The sequence below is a fragment of the Hylobates moloch genome, unplaced genomic scaffold (assembly GCF_009828535.3).
Source record: "Hylobates moloch isolate HMO894 unplaced genomic scaffold, HMol_V3 SCAFFOLD_13, whole genome shotgun sequence".
Lineage (NCBI taxonomy): Eukaryota > Metazoa > Chordata > Mammalia > Primates > Hylobatidae > Hylobates > Hylobates moloch.
The window spans coordinates 66,604,810-66,622,353 of NW_026652288.1; the positions used below are offsets into that span (position 1 = coordinate 66,604,810).

The 17,544-nt window shown below is 39.2% G+C and overlaps 1 protein-coding gene across 4 annotated transcripts in view; it reads left to right on the plus strand.

Moving 5' to 3' along the window:
- The window catches only part of MED12L (mediator complex subunit 12L), a 338,115-nt gene that overhangs the window by 309,049 nt on the left and 11,522 nt on the right, over positions 1 to 17,544 (plus strand). For 2 of the 4 annotated variants that reach the window (XM_058427086.1, XM_058427087.1), the window contains 3 exons: positions 4,409 to 4,638; positions 6,269 to 6,425; positions 9,439 to 9,549. In XM_058427086.1, coding sequence (XP_058283069.1) covers positions 4,409 to 4,638; positions 6,269 to 6,425; positions 9,439 to 9,549 — 498 coding nt within the window. Of the gene's footprint in view, positions 1 to 2,367; positions 2,458 to 4,408; positions 4,639 to 6,268; positions 6,426 to 9,438; positions 9,550 to 17,544 lie in introns of all 4 variants that reach the window. The other 2 variants (XM_032173854.2, XM_032173859.2) reach the window with 2 other exon arrangements.

Below are 17,544 nucleotides of genomic sequence, written 5' to 3' on the forward strand. Positions count from 1 at the left end.
TCACTGCAACCTCTGCCTCCCAGGCTCAAGCAGTCCTCTCACCTCAACCTTCCAAGTAGCTGAGACTGCAGGCATGTGTCAGCACATCCAGCTAATTTTTTGTATTTTTTGTAGAGATGGGATTTTACCATGTTGCCCAGGCTGGTCTCGAACTCCTGGACTCAAGTGATTCACCTGCCTCGGCCTCCCAAAGTGCTGAGATTACAGGCGTGAGCCACCACACCTGCCCAGTTCCTATTTCTTAAATTCCCATGATCTCAACTAATATATGTAAATAAGAGTATTGCCCAATAGCTCAGATATATACCTTATTAGTATTCTAGCTCCCCCCACCATGTAAGTCATAATGTGTTTCATAAAGTTCTTCAATAAAAGCAAAAGAAGAGCAAAGAGTTAGAAAACATCTGCTTTATGCATCTGCATGCAGCTGTCACATGCAGATCACATCCCGTTTCCCACAAAGCCAAAAGAGGGCACGAGTGTTGGCTATCGATCCCTAGTTTCTAACTCATATATAAATAGTTGATTTTTCTGTTTTATAAAAATGGTAATATACGTATATTTGTCTCTACAAAGAAGCACAACAGTATGTCTCAGGGACCTTGTATGATGCTAGTGTCCAGGAGTGGTCTTTAAGGATCTGGTTGATGTAATGATTCCTTGGCATAGTGTTTGGAGGATCAAGAGCCATTTGGATTCTTTGGGAAGAACAGTTTTAGGCTCCTGATGGTCATACTGTCATGGTATGGGTTCTCACAGAGGAAGTTTGGGTTATTTTTCTCTAACTCAAGCAAATGGAGATAGAATTGTTTTTTAACACATTAATGAGCTAGAGACTAAGAGTATCTTCATGATAGCCCTCTCTGAAAGTAAGATTCTTGTATGTATAGATATACCCTCAGAGGTACACTCAAAAATTTATGTTTCATTCATGCGTAGATAGATAGTCACCTAGAGAGATGCTGAAGTTTTGTAAATGGCCCCGTGATTTTTTTGGTGGGGATCAGAGAAAGGGCTTAACTGTCTTAGGTATGCATTTGGTTTTGGTATCTCATTAGTAAGTCTTAATAGAGATTGTCCTTTTGGTTTCTCATTAGGATGATTTTAAGAGGCTATATGTCCTTGAAGAATAAGCACCAAATAAGTATTTTCATCCTTAATGTCACACATGGAGGCATCTCATGATAATGGAAAGAGTCCTAGGCTTTCAAGTCAGACTTCCTGGAGTTTAGATCATGGCATTGCCAGGTCTTGCTGGGCAAGCTTGCTAAGTTGCTTAAGCTCTTTGAGCCTGGCTTTTCCTGTCTGAAGAAGATGAGGATGATGCTCCTTTCCTATAGGGTTCTTGTGAGAAAATGAGAGTAAGAACCAGAAGCCCAGCCTCTGAAATATGATTGATTCTTAATAATCGTTGATATCCTTCCTCTTAAGCTACATATTTATCCCTTTCCCCTGCTAGAAATACCTACACTACTTTTCAAGTACATTAAAATAGCTTTATGTAACTATAATTTAGCACTTTTTAAAATGAGAATCTCTGTTAAAGACAGTAGTAAAATAATCCTACAATAAATCTTATTCTTTATAATCAGTAAGTCCTGAAAAAAACCAGAGTGGTAGGAAACTAGGCTTCTTTTTATGATTATTACTGCAAGCTTCCATGAAGTAACTTCTGCCACCAAAACATAAAACACACATACCATTGCTTTTGTGAATATATTTGTTTTCTTATGGCCAAAACATGTATTAGATTAAGATTGGTGAACAGATGTTAATTGGTTGTATTTTGCATTGTAGTTGGTTGGAATTATGTTTGCCATTAACTTACAAAATTTATCGACTATATTCTCATTGATTTTTAGAGTCATAGAAAGTACCAAATGTATTCCTTGAATATCTGGCTAAATAGGCAATTAGTAGGTCACTGTGAAGAAGCTTCATTAAAAAGTCATAAAAATTTTATATGCCACCATGTGTCTGTACCACATGTTCTCTTCCCTGTATAGACACTGGGTAGTGCAGCCCTGTGGTTCCAGATTTCACACTTAGCGGTACATTTATACCCTGGCATGTATTGGAAGCCAGCTGACAGCCTCTCTGCTGAGCAGACCATTGATAACTTAGGCTTGCATTTATGTCTTTGTTATCATTGAGAAAATCTGTAGTCTTTTTTGGAAGGAATAAGTTCAACAGTCTAAACACACATAGGATATTGATGAGAAATAATATTTAATACATTTTGAAAATCTTTTTGAGTTCTTTATCCATGTAATGAGATTAGATGTGGGTTATTTGGATTATTAACCAGAAGCTCAAATCAAGCCCTTGCTGTTATGATCAAGAGTTTGCTTTGGCTTTGTTTTCCAGGGCCAGCCGGGGGACCAGGCTGCTCTCTTTGCTGCGCAAGCACGGCCCTCCCCTCAGCTCCCTCAGTATCCAGGGCTGCAGCAAGCACAGGTACCCACATTTGCTTCGTAGGTACTGACAGGATTTTCAAAGCTGTTTATTGGAGGTGGGAAATTAAGTAAATAGAATATATCAACTCCCTATAGGGTCTAGAACTTGATTACTTCTTCTACTTATAGATTATAATTGACATTTCAAAAAAGCATTATCAGGGTTGTTGAACAAGTCTTAGGATTGATTAAAGAGCATAAAACATTCTAGAAAACCCTTTAAAAGTGTAAATTCAAACCTTTTATTATTGATGATTGTAGATATTGAAATACTTAACAATCCCAGAGTTACTTCTTTTATGATAATGTATAATGATGTAATTCAGTTTTGAAGTTGTCATATTTGGGCTGGACTGAGTGGCTCATGCCTGTAATCTGCACTTTGAGAGGCCAAGGTGAGAGGATTGCTTCAGCCCCGGAATTTGAGACCAGCCTGGGTAACATAGTGAGACCCAGTCTCTACAAAAGAAAATAAAAATTAAAAAATTAGCCAGGCGTGGTGGCATGCACCTATAGTCCTAGCTGCACAGGAGGCTAAAGTGGAGGATGGCTTGAGCTTGGGAGGTTAAGGTTGCAGTGAGCTGTGATCGGACCACTGCACTTCAGCCTTGGACAACAGAGCAAGACCCTGTCTCAAAATAAATAAATAAATAGAAATTGTCATATTCAAAGATAGCATCAATGAGGAATCACGGTAGAATAACAAAATAACGGGGCTTGAAATCAGACTTTGGCACAGTTCCTAGCAACTTAACTATCTGTGTGACATTGTGTGAGTTACTTACTCTGAGCTTTGGTTTCCTTCTCTGTAAAATAGAGATGAAGGGTATGAGGACAACCTATGGAACAACCTATGGAACTAACATAGTGCCTGATACACAATAATGCAAACCTTGAGCTACTTTTACTAATAATTTTGCTATTTCTGTATTCATATACTCTCACCCTATCCCTCTGGGAATCAGGAACACAGGGGTGTTGGCAAGATTGCTAGTTGGGTTGGCAATTCAATCTATGTCCATAGCTGAAAGAAAAGCCCACATTGACCTACACAGGCACTGAGTCCTTCAGCCTGGATCCATTCATGTTGCCTGCTTAGAAGTTCATTATCCATTTCTCTGTCTTCCAAGTCAGAGGCATTAAACTACCTGAAAATGTGGTGCTTTGAGGATTTGAAGAGCAATGTTGTTCTACCTTAATTAGCATTGTGTTCCATAAATTGTACCTAGTGATCCAACAGAACTTCAGGTTTCTCTTTTCCATAAGGTGACAATATACAAAGAACTAGGTACTTGTATATTAATATTCATTAGGTAAATTAAGTGTTCACATTATTAGTAGAGTGCCAAACTAGGTCCAGCCAGTAGTAGAGGATAATGAAGAGTTACCAATTGCACCATTCCTGGCTAAGGTATTAATAGTTTTTTGTTATTTTGGAACTGGTTAGTTACTACACACACATTTATCAGACCTGAAAAGGTGTAGTCACATATTGGGAAAGTGTATTTCATTATTTTAATTTACATTTGAGCATGGGTAGCTTTTCTAATTTCGGAAATGATATTAATAATATTTGGGATCTGTTGAACTTTGATATCATCTGTGCACTGAAGATTTAGATGCTTGCCTGATTATTTCTATATAGAAACATGCCTTTTCTTCTCTAAAAATAAGCAGCTAATCTTAAAAGCCAGTTTAACTAAATGAGGATTCATTTTTTTTAAGTTGATATTTCCGGTGAATCATTACACAGCCAGATCATTCTGTGGCTTTTCTGACCAGATTCCCTGCATCCAGGGTAGTCCTCCTCAAATTTTGAGTTATGAGAACCTTTGAAAACAGTGAATTTCAGGGGAGTCATCATGGGTTTGTTTTTGCCCCATATATCGTAGTGATGGGAAAGCTGGGTGATAAATTGAAACACTGACTTCTTCCCTTGTGCCTACCTGCAGACCATGCCCCAGGGCTATACAATGTATGGGACACAGATGCCTTTGCAGCAGACATCGCAGCAGCAGGCTGGCAGTGTGGTCATGTCTCCCAGCTATAACTCCAGAGCCTATCCGGCTGCACATTCCAACCCCGTGCTAATGGAAAGACTCAGACAGATTCAGCAGCAGCCGAGTGGCTATGTTCAGCAGCAGGCCTCGCCGTACCTGCAGCCCCTGACTGGCTCTCAGAGGTGATACATGTAGAAATGATGATGGCAATAGTGAACAGTCACATTCTTGGGTTTCTTATGCTTCTTATAGGGCATGGTACTTTATCATTGTTTTTATGAGCTTGCATATTTGCAAATAATTTGCATTCTGTCATCTCGTTTTTAGTAGTATCCAGATAGAGGTTCAACATAAAGAATGTTCCATCTTGTTTATTTCATTAAAGATCCTTACAGTTTTGACTCATATCTTCCAAGACATGAATGTAACAGTCTTTAATTGATAGTGTGTTTGCTTCAGTATTCTTTTTTTTCCTCTTCTCTTTTAAAAATTCTCTGAACACATCTAACAGAGAAAACTCTTGATTATTGTTAGGAATGCCTTACTACAGTTTATTGATTGGAGCAATAAAATATATGACTGCAATACTAATTGTGCATGATGCACATGAGAGTTTTGTCATAACTTAGTTTCTACCTTTTCCACTTCAAAGATGTTTGGCAAAACAGGATTATGATAGACTTTTTTCTGTTCTTGTTTAATTAGATCCCTTAGAGTGTATAACTGTACTATCTGTTGTAGTGGCTGCCAACCACCTGTGGCTGTTTAAATTTAGACTATTTAAAATTAAATTAAAAATATAGTTCCTCAGTCACACTAGTCACATTTCAAGTGTTCAGTGGTAGCCAAATGTGGCCAGCAGGACTAGCTTCAATGGTGTGTGATGTGCGCTGTGTTTAGAAGGGCCTGTGTTTAAAAAGGCTTCATGCTTAGTTTAATGCTCTGCAGTTTCTCTGTGGGAATTCTTACTAAGTTTTGATCAGGGAGCCTTGTGTTTTCGTTATTCACTGAGACCCCAAAATTATGTAGTTAGTTCTTGTGGCTAGTAGTTATCTTATTGGACAGTGCAGAGAGAAAACATTGCAGCCATCGTAGAAAGTTCTGTTGGATAGTACTGTCTTAGAAGTATCATGTAAAACGTGTCAATCTAGTGGATTGCAGCACAGCTCCCATCTGTTACCATCAATGTCTGCATGACGACTCCAAGTAATTGCTCTTTGGAAAGTTGGCAAGGTTGATGGTAACACATTTGAGAAAATAGATATTTTGGATAATAATTTGGAAAATGTGCATTGTATGTACAATTTTTATAATAAATAGCAGCATAGCATGGTCCACAGACTTGAACTTCAAAGCCCCAAAGTTCTGGGTTCAAATCCCACCTGTGCCATTTGCTTTCTTAATAAGTTACCTCTAGCTCTGTTTTTTCATTTTTAAAGTAGGGATAACAAAACTGCTGACCTTAAAGGGCTCTCTGGTGGGGAGTAAATGAAGTAACACATTTCAGATCTTTAGTACAGTGCCTGCTTCAAAGTAAATGCTCAATTAATATTCCTTGTTATTAAAAACTATTAAATGTTTAAAAAGTGATTTATTGCATGACTACAATTTTACCTTAAGTCATGTGCTTGCTGTACTTCTTCAAGTGGTCACATCTTTATTTTAACCACTGGGCTTTAGTCTATTTGAATTGTGCAAAGGATTATTGAGCACTGATTGTTTCTTGGGTGGTGTATGTCATGTGCTGGTAGCACTGATTAAAAGTTTGACATTATACTTGGGCCTGAACCAAGTTGCATTATTCTTTGCCAGACTGAACCATCAGGCTCTACAGCAGAGCCCTCTGGTGGGCGGGGGAATTGATGCTGTGCTGACTTCTGCACATCCAAACCTTCCCTCCGTGCCCCTGCCTCAGGATCCCATGAGACCCAGACAGCCGCAAGTTCGACAGCAGCAGAGACTCCTCCAGGTACGGGGCAGGGAGATGAGGGCAGTGCCATCACCCTTCAGACAGTGCAAATATGCAAGTCATAAAAAATGAAAAACACTGTAGATGTCAATTGCCAAATTCCAAGGATCCCTGTGTATTTGATGCTAGGAGCTACCTTGGTACAGTTTAGTTACAACTTGGCAAGAATTTTATTTTCTCTGTGTATCTACCCGGTTATGGGCAGAAGAGTACGTTTTGCAGAACGTTCTTCCCATTTCACAAAGGTTTGGGAGGGCAGACGAATGCCTTTAATAGAGTTAGCCTCAGATTACCCAGTCTCTGTTTAAGTAGGAGCCATGCAGATTTTTTAAAAGTTTCATAAATGTGGAAACAAAAAACTGAGCCATCCAGAGCTTTCATCAGATTCCTAGAGCATTCTGTAATCTAAAAACATTTCTATTACACCTCTGGTCTGATAAGGCTGTGAAATGGGAGGAACATGGACTGTTTCAAAGGATATTTCATCTTGTCTTTGTTAGAATCCAGAGAACTGTCATTCACTTATTTGATGTACATTTTAAGTCACTTAGATAAAGGGTTCTTCCCCTTGATACATTTTTTTTTTTTTCCTTGAGACGGAGTCTCCCTCTGTCGCCCAGGCTGGACAACCTCCACCTCCCGGGTTCAAGTGATTCTCCTGCCTCAGCCTCCTGAGTAGCAGGGATTACAGGCGCCCGCCATCACCCCTGGCTAATTTTTTTGTGTTTTTAGTAGAGACGGGTTTTTGCCATGTTGGCCAGGCTGGTCTCAAACTCCTGACCTCAAGTGATCCGCCCACCTCAGCCTCCCAAAGTGCTGGGATTACAGGTGTGAGCCACCACACCCAGCTTCCTTGATACGTTCTTGTTTCTGACTTGCTTATTTAAAAAATATAGGCCATTATGTTTACCTGTGTCATTTGTCTTTAATATTAACAAGCTTGTCCTATGTTATTGGATTGGAGATTTCCTAAGGAGACTGTACAGTGGGCTGTAATCTTACCAGCAGTCCAACTTGAGATACACTCTTATTTTATATACTACCAAGAACAGAACACCAAAAATGAGGAGTCTAGTAGAGCTGGAGTGCCCAAGGGCTGTACTCTCAGCTCGGTATGAGGTCAGTGAGAAGTAAACCTGCCATGCAGGAAGGGACACAAAGGAGCTTGGATGTCTTATCCTTGACACTGGATAGAGGGGAGAAACAAATATCTCCCCTGAGCATTTGAACCACAAGCTCAGGTGGGTTTGAGTCTGAATTCAGTGTGATCCGCAAAATTCTGGTTGGTAGTGCCCAGGTGACAGGCAAAAGCCAACACACCCTCTGGAACTGGGCTTCCCAATTATAAGATGCCATTAGTAGTAAGATGTCATTAGTTCCATCCCAATTTGTGACCTGTTAAAAATGTCAAAAAAAAAAAAAAAAAAGTTGTATCACAAAATTGATAACATGTGGTAACCGATTAGGAGAGTATGGCCTTCAGATAGCAATCTCAATCATTGTATAGTTGTTGTTTCCAATGGTAAAAGCCCTCTAATCCTGTTTTGTCATGGAAATACTTATAGTACCTATCTCTTAAATATGTAGAAAGGATTAAATAAGAATATTCAAGTAAACCACTCATTTGATAATTTTACGATTAATGTTATGACTATTATCATTAATATAACCATTAGTACTCACTTCCTTAAATCATTTTTTTCCAAGTTCTGAGGCTATGTTTCAGAATTTTTTAGGATTGATAATTTATATTTTGCTGTAGTTTAGATTTTCTTATTTCCAAATCACTGAGGAAAGTTACCACATTATTTGTTTACTTATCAGTTTTAAATCTTATGTTGGTGTTTTTCAAGGCTGCAAATACGGAAAGCCTTTTCTTATTGGACCATATGTACTTTTTATCCTAATTAGCATAATATGTCCTTCTGGTAATTTTTTTCATCATCAACACATTCTTCCCTGGAGATAAGTGATTTGCTTCTACAACAGGATTATACTTCTTTTTTGGTGACTGGCCACCTCTGTAAAGTAAAAAGTTAATAATGATGAAGTTGGGTTAATTTTTCTTAGAAGAGGTTCTAGAGGGCTAACTGGAGAACCATATTGCAATCATTGTGATTTTGGTCCAACTTGCATTGTTCCTGTTGGGATCATGCTACCCAGACCTCTGCTAGGATTCCAGATCCATGAGCATTGTCACTTAGTGAGAAATGCCAAATGGCAATAGCTATTTATTACTTGGCTGTAAAGAAGACCAGTAACTGAGGGGATAGTATGCAAACCAAGTTGGAAAAGTGCAAAAGATGAAGAAATGTCTAGACTGTCATTATCAGGATGAAGTGTTTGGGTGGAGGAAATTTTAAAGGTCATTGAGACAAAACAAAACAACTATTAATATTTTTCTCTCCTCTGTGTCCCACCTGGTGGATGTCTGGTCTTTGCTTCTTCTGTGACTTGGAAGCATTTTCCAAGAGCTGTGTGTTTGAGCCAACCCTGTTACTGACGTGATTTCTGAATTTATGACGTAAATTATGCCAGAAGGTGTCATGGTGACTAGCCTGCCTCTTCCTTTTGGGAAAAAAAAAAAAAAAACCTATAAGAATTCTGCCAGATATCATAAGGAATGAGAAGATTACTACTGAGCAGTCCGTGTCCAACCTGTAGTGTAAGAAGGGATAAAACATGTGGAAGGACAAAGGACATGAAAGGAATTAAAACAGTAAGCAGAAAGGATGGCCCCAGACAGCACAGTGTGGAATAGACAGCAGTACTGACTGCCACTGGAAGAGATCCGTGGGGTTGGGGTGGTCCTAGAAGGCTTTATGGATAAGCAGGTTTAGGTCTTGCCCTCAAAAGGATGAATGAGGTTCAGCAAGGTAGAGATGCAGCAGGCAGGTATATATTGTTTTTACTGCAACATAAAAATTAGATAAAAGGTATATGGGGGAAACAGATTCAGTAATGCTGTTACCGTCTTCCTTTTAAGTGTATAACCTTTTTACCCTCTTTCCAGATGCAGCAGCCCCAGCAGCCCCAGCCCCAGCAGCCTCCCCAGCCCCAGCAGTCCTCACAGCCCCAGAGTCAGACCCTTGGTCTCCAAGCAATGCAGCCCCAGCAACCCTTGGTAAGGCCTGGTGTTTTGGAATCAGACATGTGGGTTTCTTCTTTAAAAGCAGGTTGCATTGTTCATAAGATTGTTAAGAATCGACAAAGCCTAAATATACCCTAAAAATTTTTCCTAGAACTTTACTAGAGTTTTGTTGTCATTGTAGTTGGTATATTTATTTTCGTAGGAAGATACAAGCAAATATTTGGGATTCAGTAGGTTATACTGTTGTTCTTCTTCAAAATTTTTCGGACTATTCCACAGACAAAAATTTTTACATTGAGACATGGTCTTTTTTTCCTAAACAATGTTAAAATGATGATTTACTATGTATGTTTAAAAGATTATCTTACCATACTTTGATTTTTACTATAATCTCAAAAACGATGGGCACGCTTTCTAAAATATTATCTATTATCTTCAATAGGAAATTGTTTTTCATTCAGTTAGCACTTGCTGCAAGAATTTTCATGTAACTCGCAGTCAGGTAGTTCACTTCTCTAGCTTCATAAATCAAATTTGGAAATGTCATATGCATAGCCATCAAAATTTTCTAAACCTCAGTCATTTACAACAGCATTTACTTTTGCAATGCCATATTCCTGTTTCATTAATTACTTTTTTTAAACTGTCATCTTATTATATTTGCTTAAATAAATGTATTTTTCAAAGAAGCATTTTATCACTACCATCCATAATTATATCACTTGCCACATATTGGAAATATCTATGAAAGTAAATTCAAAAAGAATTTAGAAGGGAATCTCCATTTAACTGAGCGATGTGAACTGCATGAATGAGTCCTACCTACGACGAGCTGGCTTACTGCTCATGTCTCACACTTTGGGAAACACTAGTATAGACTGCCTTCAGCACAGGATTTTTAAACTGGCTGATTTCACAACTTGTAGAAAAGGGGGAACAAAGTGGTGTAGAGATAGTACCTGAGGAGGGATCAGAGTAGAGTTAGGTGGTTAAAGAACTGTGTCCAAATCAGATTGACCAGAACATGGTCAACTGGAATAGGGCATCCATAGTACATTTAACAAACTCTGCCTAAGCCAGTTTGTTCCGCTCCCCCAGCCCTTTTTTTTTTTTTTTTTTTTGTGAGACAGAATCTCACTCTGTCACTCAAGCTGGAGTGCAGTGGGATCTCAGCTCACTGCAACCTCTGCCTCCCAGGTTCAAGCAATTCTCCTGCCTCAGCCTCCCAAGTAGCTGGGATTACAGGCACCTGCCACCACACCCAGCTAATTTTTGTATTTTTAGTAGAGATGGGGTTTCACCATGTTGGCCAGATTGTGGTCTTGACCTCATGACCTCAGGTGATCCACCCACCTTGGCCTCCCAAAATGCTGGGATTACAGGCGTGAGCCACTGTGCCCAGCCTATTCCCCATTTTTAAGTTAATTCTTTTTAATTATGGATCTAGTTTTTCCAGCTCTGATTAAAAAAATACATATGTTTGTGACATTTATTGCAATCTACTTCAGAAAACCTTCTTAAAGTAGAGGTAGTATGTAAAACTGCACTGACTGCCTACTTATCCAATGTGTATTAGCAGGAACTGGCTGTTACTTAGCAAATGTTGTAGAAGAGGTTCCTTTGGATGCACCACTGTTAGCTGAGTCTAGTGTCCCATATACAAGAACGAGATACAACTTTTTGTTTTGAAATAATTTCAAATGACAGAAAAGTTGCAAGAATAGTACAAAGAATTTCTATAAGCCCTTTACCTAGATTTACTGATTCTTAACATTTTGTCACATTTGCTTTATTATTCGCTTTCACTCCCCCCACCTACTGCCATTTAAACATACATGTGCCTCTTTACTCCAAGTACTTTAGCTTGTTTTTTTCCAAAACAAAGATATTCTCTTATAAAAACTGGGTATTATTATTAAAATTAGGAAATTGAACATTACTACAATGCTTTATAACCGATAACTCTTTTGCAAATAGACAAATTAATGCTCTTTATTGCATTGATTTTTTTTTTTTCCCCCTGGTTCAGGATCATCACATTTTGCATTTAGCTTTCATGTCTTTTTACTCACCTTCATCTAGACCAACTCCAAAGCTGCCTTTTTGTCTTCATGAAGTTGACATTTTTAAGGTCTATGGAATGTTTATTTTGTAGAATGCTACTCAATTTGATTTATCTGCCTAGATTAATCATGATTAGATTCAGTTTATACATTTTTGGCAACAATATTAGAGGTGCCATTGTGTCCTTTTCAGTGTATGGCATTAGGATATACATTGTTGGTGATATTACTGGAATCCTTTTGTGTGTCTTGTGTCTGATAGATCTCCCCACTGTGAACTTATTATTTTCCCTTTGTAATTAATAATTTATGAGAATAGTTTGATAAATCTGTCATTACTCATCAAATCTTCACACACTACTGTTAGCATCTATTAAATTATTCTTGCCTAAATTCATTTTTACTATGGATGTGGAAAAATTATTTTCTTTTTTTAATTTTTAATTCTTTCAATTATGGATACATAACATTTGTACATATTTGTGTACAGATACGTGAGATTTCGATACAAGCTTTCAATGTGTAATGATCAAATCAGGGTAATTAGGGTACCCATAATTGCTTCAAGCATTTCTAATTTCTTTGTGTTACTTCGTGTTGCTTTGTATTTCTTTGTATTCCACTTCTACTCTTTTAGTGATTTTGAGACATATAGTAAATTGTTGTAAACCATTGTTGCCCTATTGTACTACCAAACACTAGTTCTTACTCTGTGATGGGTACAAAATGGTGATTTTCTTACTCTTATGTTTCTGCATTTAGCAGTTGGTATTTGTATTAGTTAGGGTTCTCTAGAGGGACAGAACTAATGGAATAGATACGTATATATATAAAGGGGAGTTTATTAAGTATTAACTCACACCACCACAAGGTTCCACAATAGGCTGTCTGCAGGCTGAGGAGCAAGGAGAGCCAGTCTGAGTTCCAAAACTGAAGAACTTGGGAGTCCGGTGTTTGAGGGCAGGAAGCATCCAACACGGGAGAAAGATGTAGGCAGGGAGGCTAGGCCAGTCTCTCCTGTTCATGTTTTTCTGCCTGCTTTATATTCGCTGGCAGCTGATTAGATGGTGCGCACCAGATTAAGGGTGGGTCTGCCTTCCCCAGCCCATTGACTCTAAAAATGTTAATCTCCTTTGGCAACACCCTCACAGACACACCGAGGATCAATACTTTGCATCCTTCAATCTAATCAAGTTGACATTCAGTACTAACCATCACAAGTCCACCGCTTGTCAACTTGAGCCCATACATACGTCCTGAGATCAGACATAATCTTCAAATAAAGACAATAGTAGTAAGGTTGTAATTACAGCTAACAATACAACTATCCTTCATGCAACCGGAAACGCACCAATCCCCAACCCAAATACTCTTACATAAAGTTAACAATACTTAAATGCTGATATGAAGTCAGTAAATCCTATGTCACATGATAAAGGAAAAGGAAATAAAATTAAGATGTTAGTACAAGTGTATACCTGTACAAACACGTTTTTAACAAAAGAAGGAGGAAATACTCATGACAGTTACAGTCCTCTTTTCTGCCACTGGTCATGTGGTCATAGCTGGTATTGATGACTACCTTCTACTACTACCCGTTCTGTATTCCCTTCACCTTCAGCAGGCACCTCAGCAGGTCGTGTTTTTTTTCCTGGTTGAGTGACCCAAACCTTCATTCCTGTGGGGTCTGGATCATTTGTAGTCCTGTCTAGATTGGGCTGTTGTAGTTTCCCATTGATCTTAATCACAGGGCATGGTAACACTAAGAGATGCCCTAATGGATCTCATGTATTCCATGAATACTCTTCCTTACCTCCGTTGTGGAGTAGTAGACTGATTTCATCTTGATAGTCCGGGTCAATCACCCCAGCCAACACTGTAACGCCCTTCTTAGCCTGTTGGTTTAAAGGTAGGAGGAGCCCAAAGTGTCCAGGTGGCAATCTTAACTTCCAGTTTAATAGAATCATTGTATTCCTAGTGGCAGTGTTCCTCCCTCTGGAACTAAGACCTCTAGGCCAGCAGAACGTAATGTTGCAGGAACAGGAAGCAAAAATTTTGCTAGTGGATCACTAGGAGTGATGGTGAGTCGTGCCACTTTCACTTCCACCCCTTGATTCCTGGACTTGTGAATCCTGGCTATGGGAGAAACAGTACTATATATTGAATACTGATTCAGAGCATACATGGCCTTCTGGAGAACTTTGCCACAGCCCTGCAAAGTATTGTCACCTAATTGGCATTGTAATTGTAACTTCAAAAGGCCATTCCACCATTCTGTCCATCCAGCTGCTTCAGGATGATGGGGAACATGGTAAGACCAGTGAATTCCATGAGCATGAGCCCACTGCTGCACTTCTGTAGCTGTAAAGTCAGTGCCTTGGTCAGAGGCAGTGCTGTGTGGAATACCATGCTGGTGGATAAGGCGTTCTGTGAGTCCACGGATGGTAGCCTTGGCAGAAGCGTTGCGTTTCAGGACAGGCAAACCCACATCCAAGTGTCTTCCAGTGAGGACAAACCTCTGCCATTTCTGTGGCGGAAGAAGTCCAATATAATCAACCTGCCACCATGTAGCTGGCTGATCACCCTGAGGAATGGTGGCATATCGTGGGCTCAGTGTTGGTCTCTGCTGTTGGCAAATTGGGCACTCAGTGGTGGCCGTAGCCAGGTCATCCTTTGTGAGTGGAAGTCCATGTGGCTGAGCCTGTGCGTAGCCTCAATCCCTGCCACCATGGCCACTTTGTTCATGGGCCCATTGAGGAATGAAAGTGGTGGCTGGGGAAAGAGGCTGAGTGGTGTCCACAGAATGGGTCATCCTATCCACTTGATTAAAATCTTCCTCTGCTGAGGTCACCCACTGGCGAGCACTCACATGGAATACAAATATCTTCACAGTTTTCAACCACTCAGAGAGGTCCATCCACATACCTCTTCCCCAAATTTCTTTGTCACTAGTTTTCCAATCATGCTTCCTCCTGTGCTTTACTGTGTTTTTCTTTGTTTGTTTGTGTTTGGAGACAGAGTGTTGCTCTCTCACCCAGGCTGAAGTGCAGTGGCGCAGTCCTGGCTCACTGCAACCTCTACCTCCCGAGTTCCAGCAGTTCTTGTGCCTCAGCTTCCGAAGAAGCTGAGATTACAGGCACGCACCATCACACTAGGCTAATTTTTGTATTTTTCGTAGAGATGGGGTTTCACCATGTTGGCCAGGTGTCTCGAACTCCTGACCTCAAGTGATCCACCTGCCTGGGCCTCCCAAAGTGCTGGGATTAGAGGCGTGAGCCACCATACCTGGCAAGAAAATTTTTATATTTCCTTTTATCTTTTGGTATTTTTCTTTTTCTCAATAGTTCCACTAAGATGCATTATAGGTATTATAAATATATTTATTTATATTTTATAAACATCTCCAGCAGAGTCAGTTCTTGGTACTAGCCAAAGCTCTCCATTCTTTGTTTTTTTCTTTGCTAGAGAAGAGGGTGGTAAGGTAGCTGTTGAAGATAAGTGAACTCTTCCTGTTTTGGGATTCTTTCTGCTTCATGCTGTATCAAAGCAGAAGTAGTAATGGTAACACAATGCCCCCCATCCCATGACTTGTCCTGCTGCTATCTGGTGACATTCACAGTTGAATTCAATAAATGCTTTTTTCTTAGGGTAGTGCAGAAGTCATTGCGGTCATCTGTGTGTGGTGGAGACCAGCACCCTGCCAGGTGTTATAGAGCGTGCCAGTGAAACATCACGTCCTGCCACTGGAGGACTTAGAATCATAGGAAGTGGCTCAATGGCAGCACTGCCTGTGGAAAGGAGTTTATGGTTGCTGAATTTTTGATAGAAGAGCTGGAGGCATTGTATTAGTTTGCTAGAACTCCCTAACAAAGTACGCAAACTAGATGTCTTCAGCAACAGAAATGTATTGTCTGTTTTGGAGGCCAGAAGTCCAAGATCAGGGTGTCAGCAGGGTTGGTTCCCTCTGAGGGCTGTGAGAGATAATCTGTTCCATGCCTCTCCTCCAGCTTCTGGTGGCTTGCTGGGACTCTTTGGCATCGCTCGGCCCGTGGAAGCAGCACCCTGAGCTTTACCTTCACCTTCACAGGCATTCTCCCTGGGCATATACATGTCTTCTTTTTTATAAGGACACCAGTCCTTATACATTTCCACTTTTTATAAGGACACCAGTCATATTGGTTTAGGTCCCATCCTAATTACCTAATTTCAACTTGATTACCACTGTAAAGACCCTGTTTCTAAATAAGGTCGCATTCTGAGGTACAGGGTGTTAGGACTCCAACATGTCTTTTTTAGGGAACATAATTCAACCGAAATAATAACAGGTCAGAAGGTGAGAGAAGTTTGGGAAGCCTTGACCGGAGAGGAGGCTGAATGTGGCAGATGTTGAAGGCAGTAGGATTTGATTCATTGCTTTTTTTTTTTTTTTTTTTGAAAAGAAAAAGTTGAATGTTAATTTTTTTGAGTTAGAATTCAAGTTTTATTTAGAATTAATGAAAATATATTTTTTCTTTTGTTGCTGTTGTAAGAGGAACAGAACTAGTTCTTTTTTTTTTAGCTTTTGCACAAGTCCATTCTATTTTAATGCATTCTAGGAGATCATAAAATATATATATATATATATATTTTGAAATGGAGTCTTGCTCTGTCACCCAGGCTGGAGTGTAGTGGTGTGATCTTGGCTCACTGCAACCTCCGCCTCCCTGGTTCAAGCGATTCTCCTGCCTCAGCCTCCCGAGTAGCTGGGATTACAGGTACCTGCCACCACACCCAGCTATTTTTTTTTTTTTTTTATACTTTAAGCTCTGGAGTACATGTGCAGAATGGATTCATTGCTTTTTGACTATTTTGTTCATCTCTTTGCTTGTTGATGGCATCAGCTGAGATATGTGAGACAATGATCAGCCCTTGGTTTTGGCTGTAAAAAATCACTTTAAAAACTTATAAAAAGTTAACAACTTGTAAAAAGTGACTCAGGACAGAAATTAGTGCTTCTTTAAAACGTGTCACCAGAAAACAGAGTTTTTCTGTGAAAAGAGCAAGAAAGACTAAGAAAAGCCTATGTTTACAAATTAAATCTGGTCTGGACTTAATATCAATGCCTGTGTTGTCATTTACTTACTTAAGTTGCTTGTATTCTGTGAAGGAAAACATCTGGAGATAAAGACATGGGTGCCCTTGCTGGGAAAATATATTTGGCATGTCTAATTTTGGCCTAAATTATAGTTCTTGACTTGAAAAATATTTTTAATGCTTATGTGTTGTTATGATTAAATTAGCTCTTAACTAAATATGTTGACAGACCATGATCTTTTCTTTAAAACTTCCAGTGTTAAGAAAATAATGTTGACACCATCCCGCTGCGTCATTTCCTTTCATCTTAAACTCAGGTTGTGTTAGTTTGGTGACTTAAAAAAATATGCTAACAGAAAGCTTTAAATAGTTGGCTTTTTACATCGACTGATCCTTGTGTCTGTTTCATATTGTATTGAATATTTGCCTTTTAAAAATATGCATAATGGTAGCAATAGTTACTTAATTCCATTAAATTTTAGTCAGTGATCACTTGTGAAATTGTCCTTTACTCTTCCTCAAGAAATTCATTTGTTCCATTCAGAGAAATTGAGATTTTTTTCAGTCTGCCTCTGGAATTGGGAAGTAGCATGTACAGATGATATGATTCTCCTTTTGAAGTGGAAGAAATTAGGTCCAGAGAACATTGAGCTATGTTGCCTTCCTTTGCATGAATTTGGAAAATTTTTTTTTTTCTTTTTGAAGGAAAAGAAGAACTAATATTTATAGAAAGAGGTTGGGGAAGAAATATCAGGAGATTTCTGGTAACTGGATAGCCAATATATTTGATATAGTACTTTTTTCTTACTGAACTGTGTACAGATTTAAAAAGATGACTCTGCCGAAAGCGATGGCTCATGCCTGTAATCCCAGCACTTTGGGAGGCTGAGGC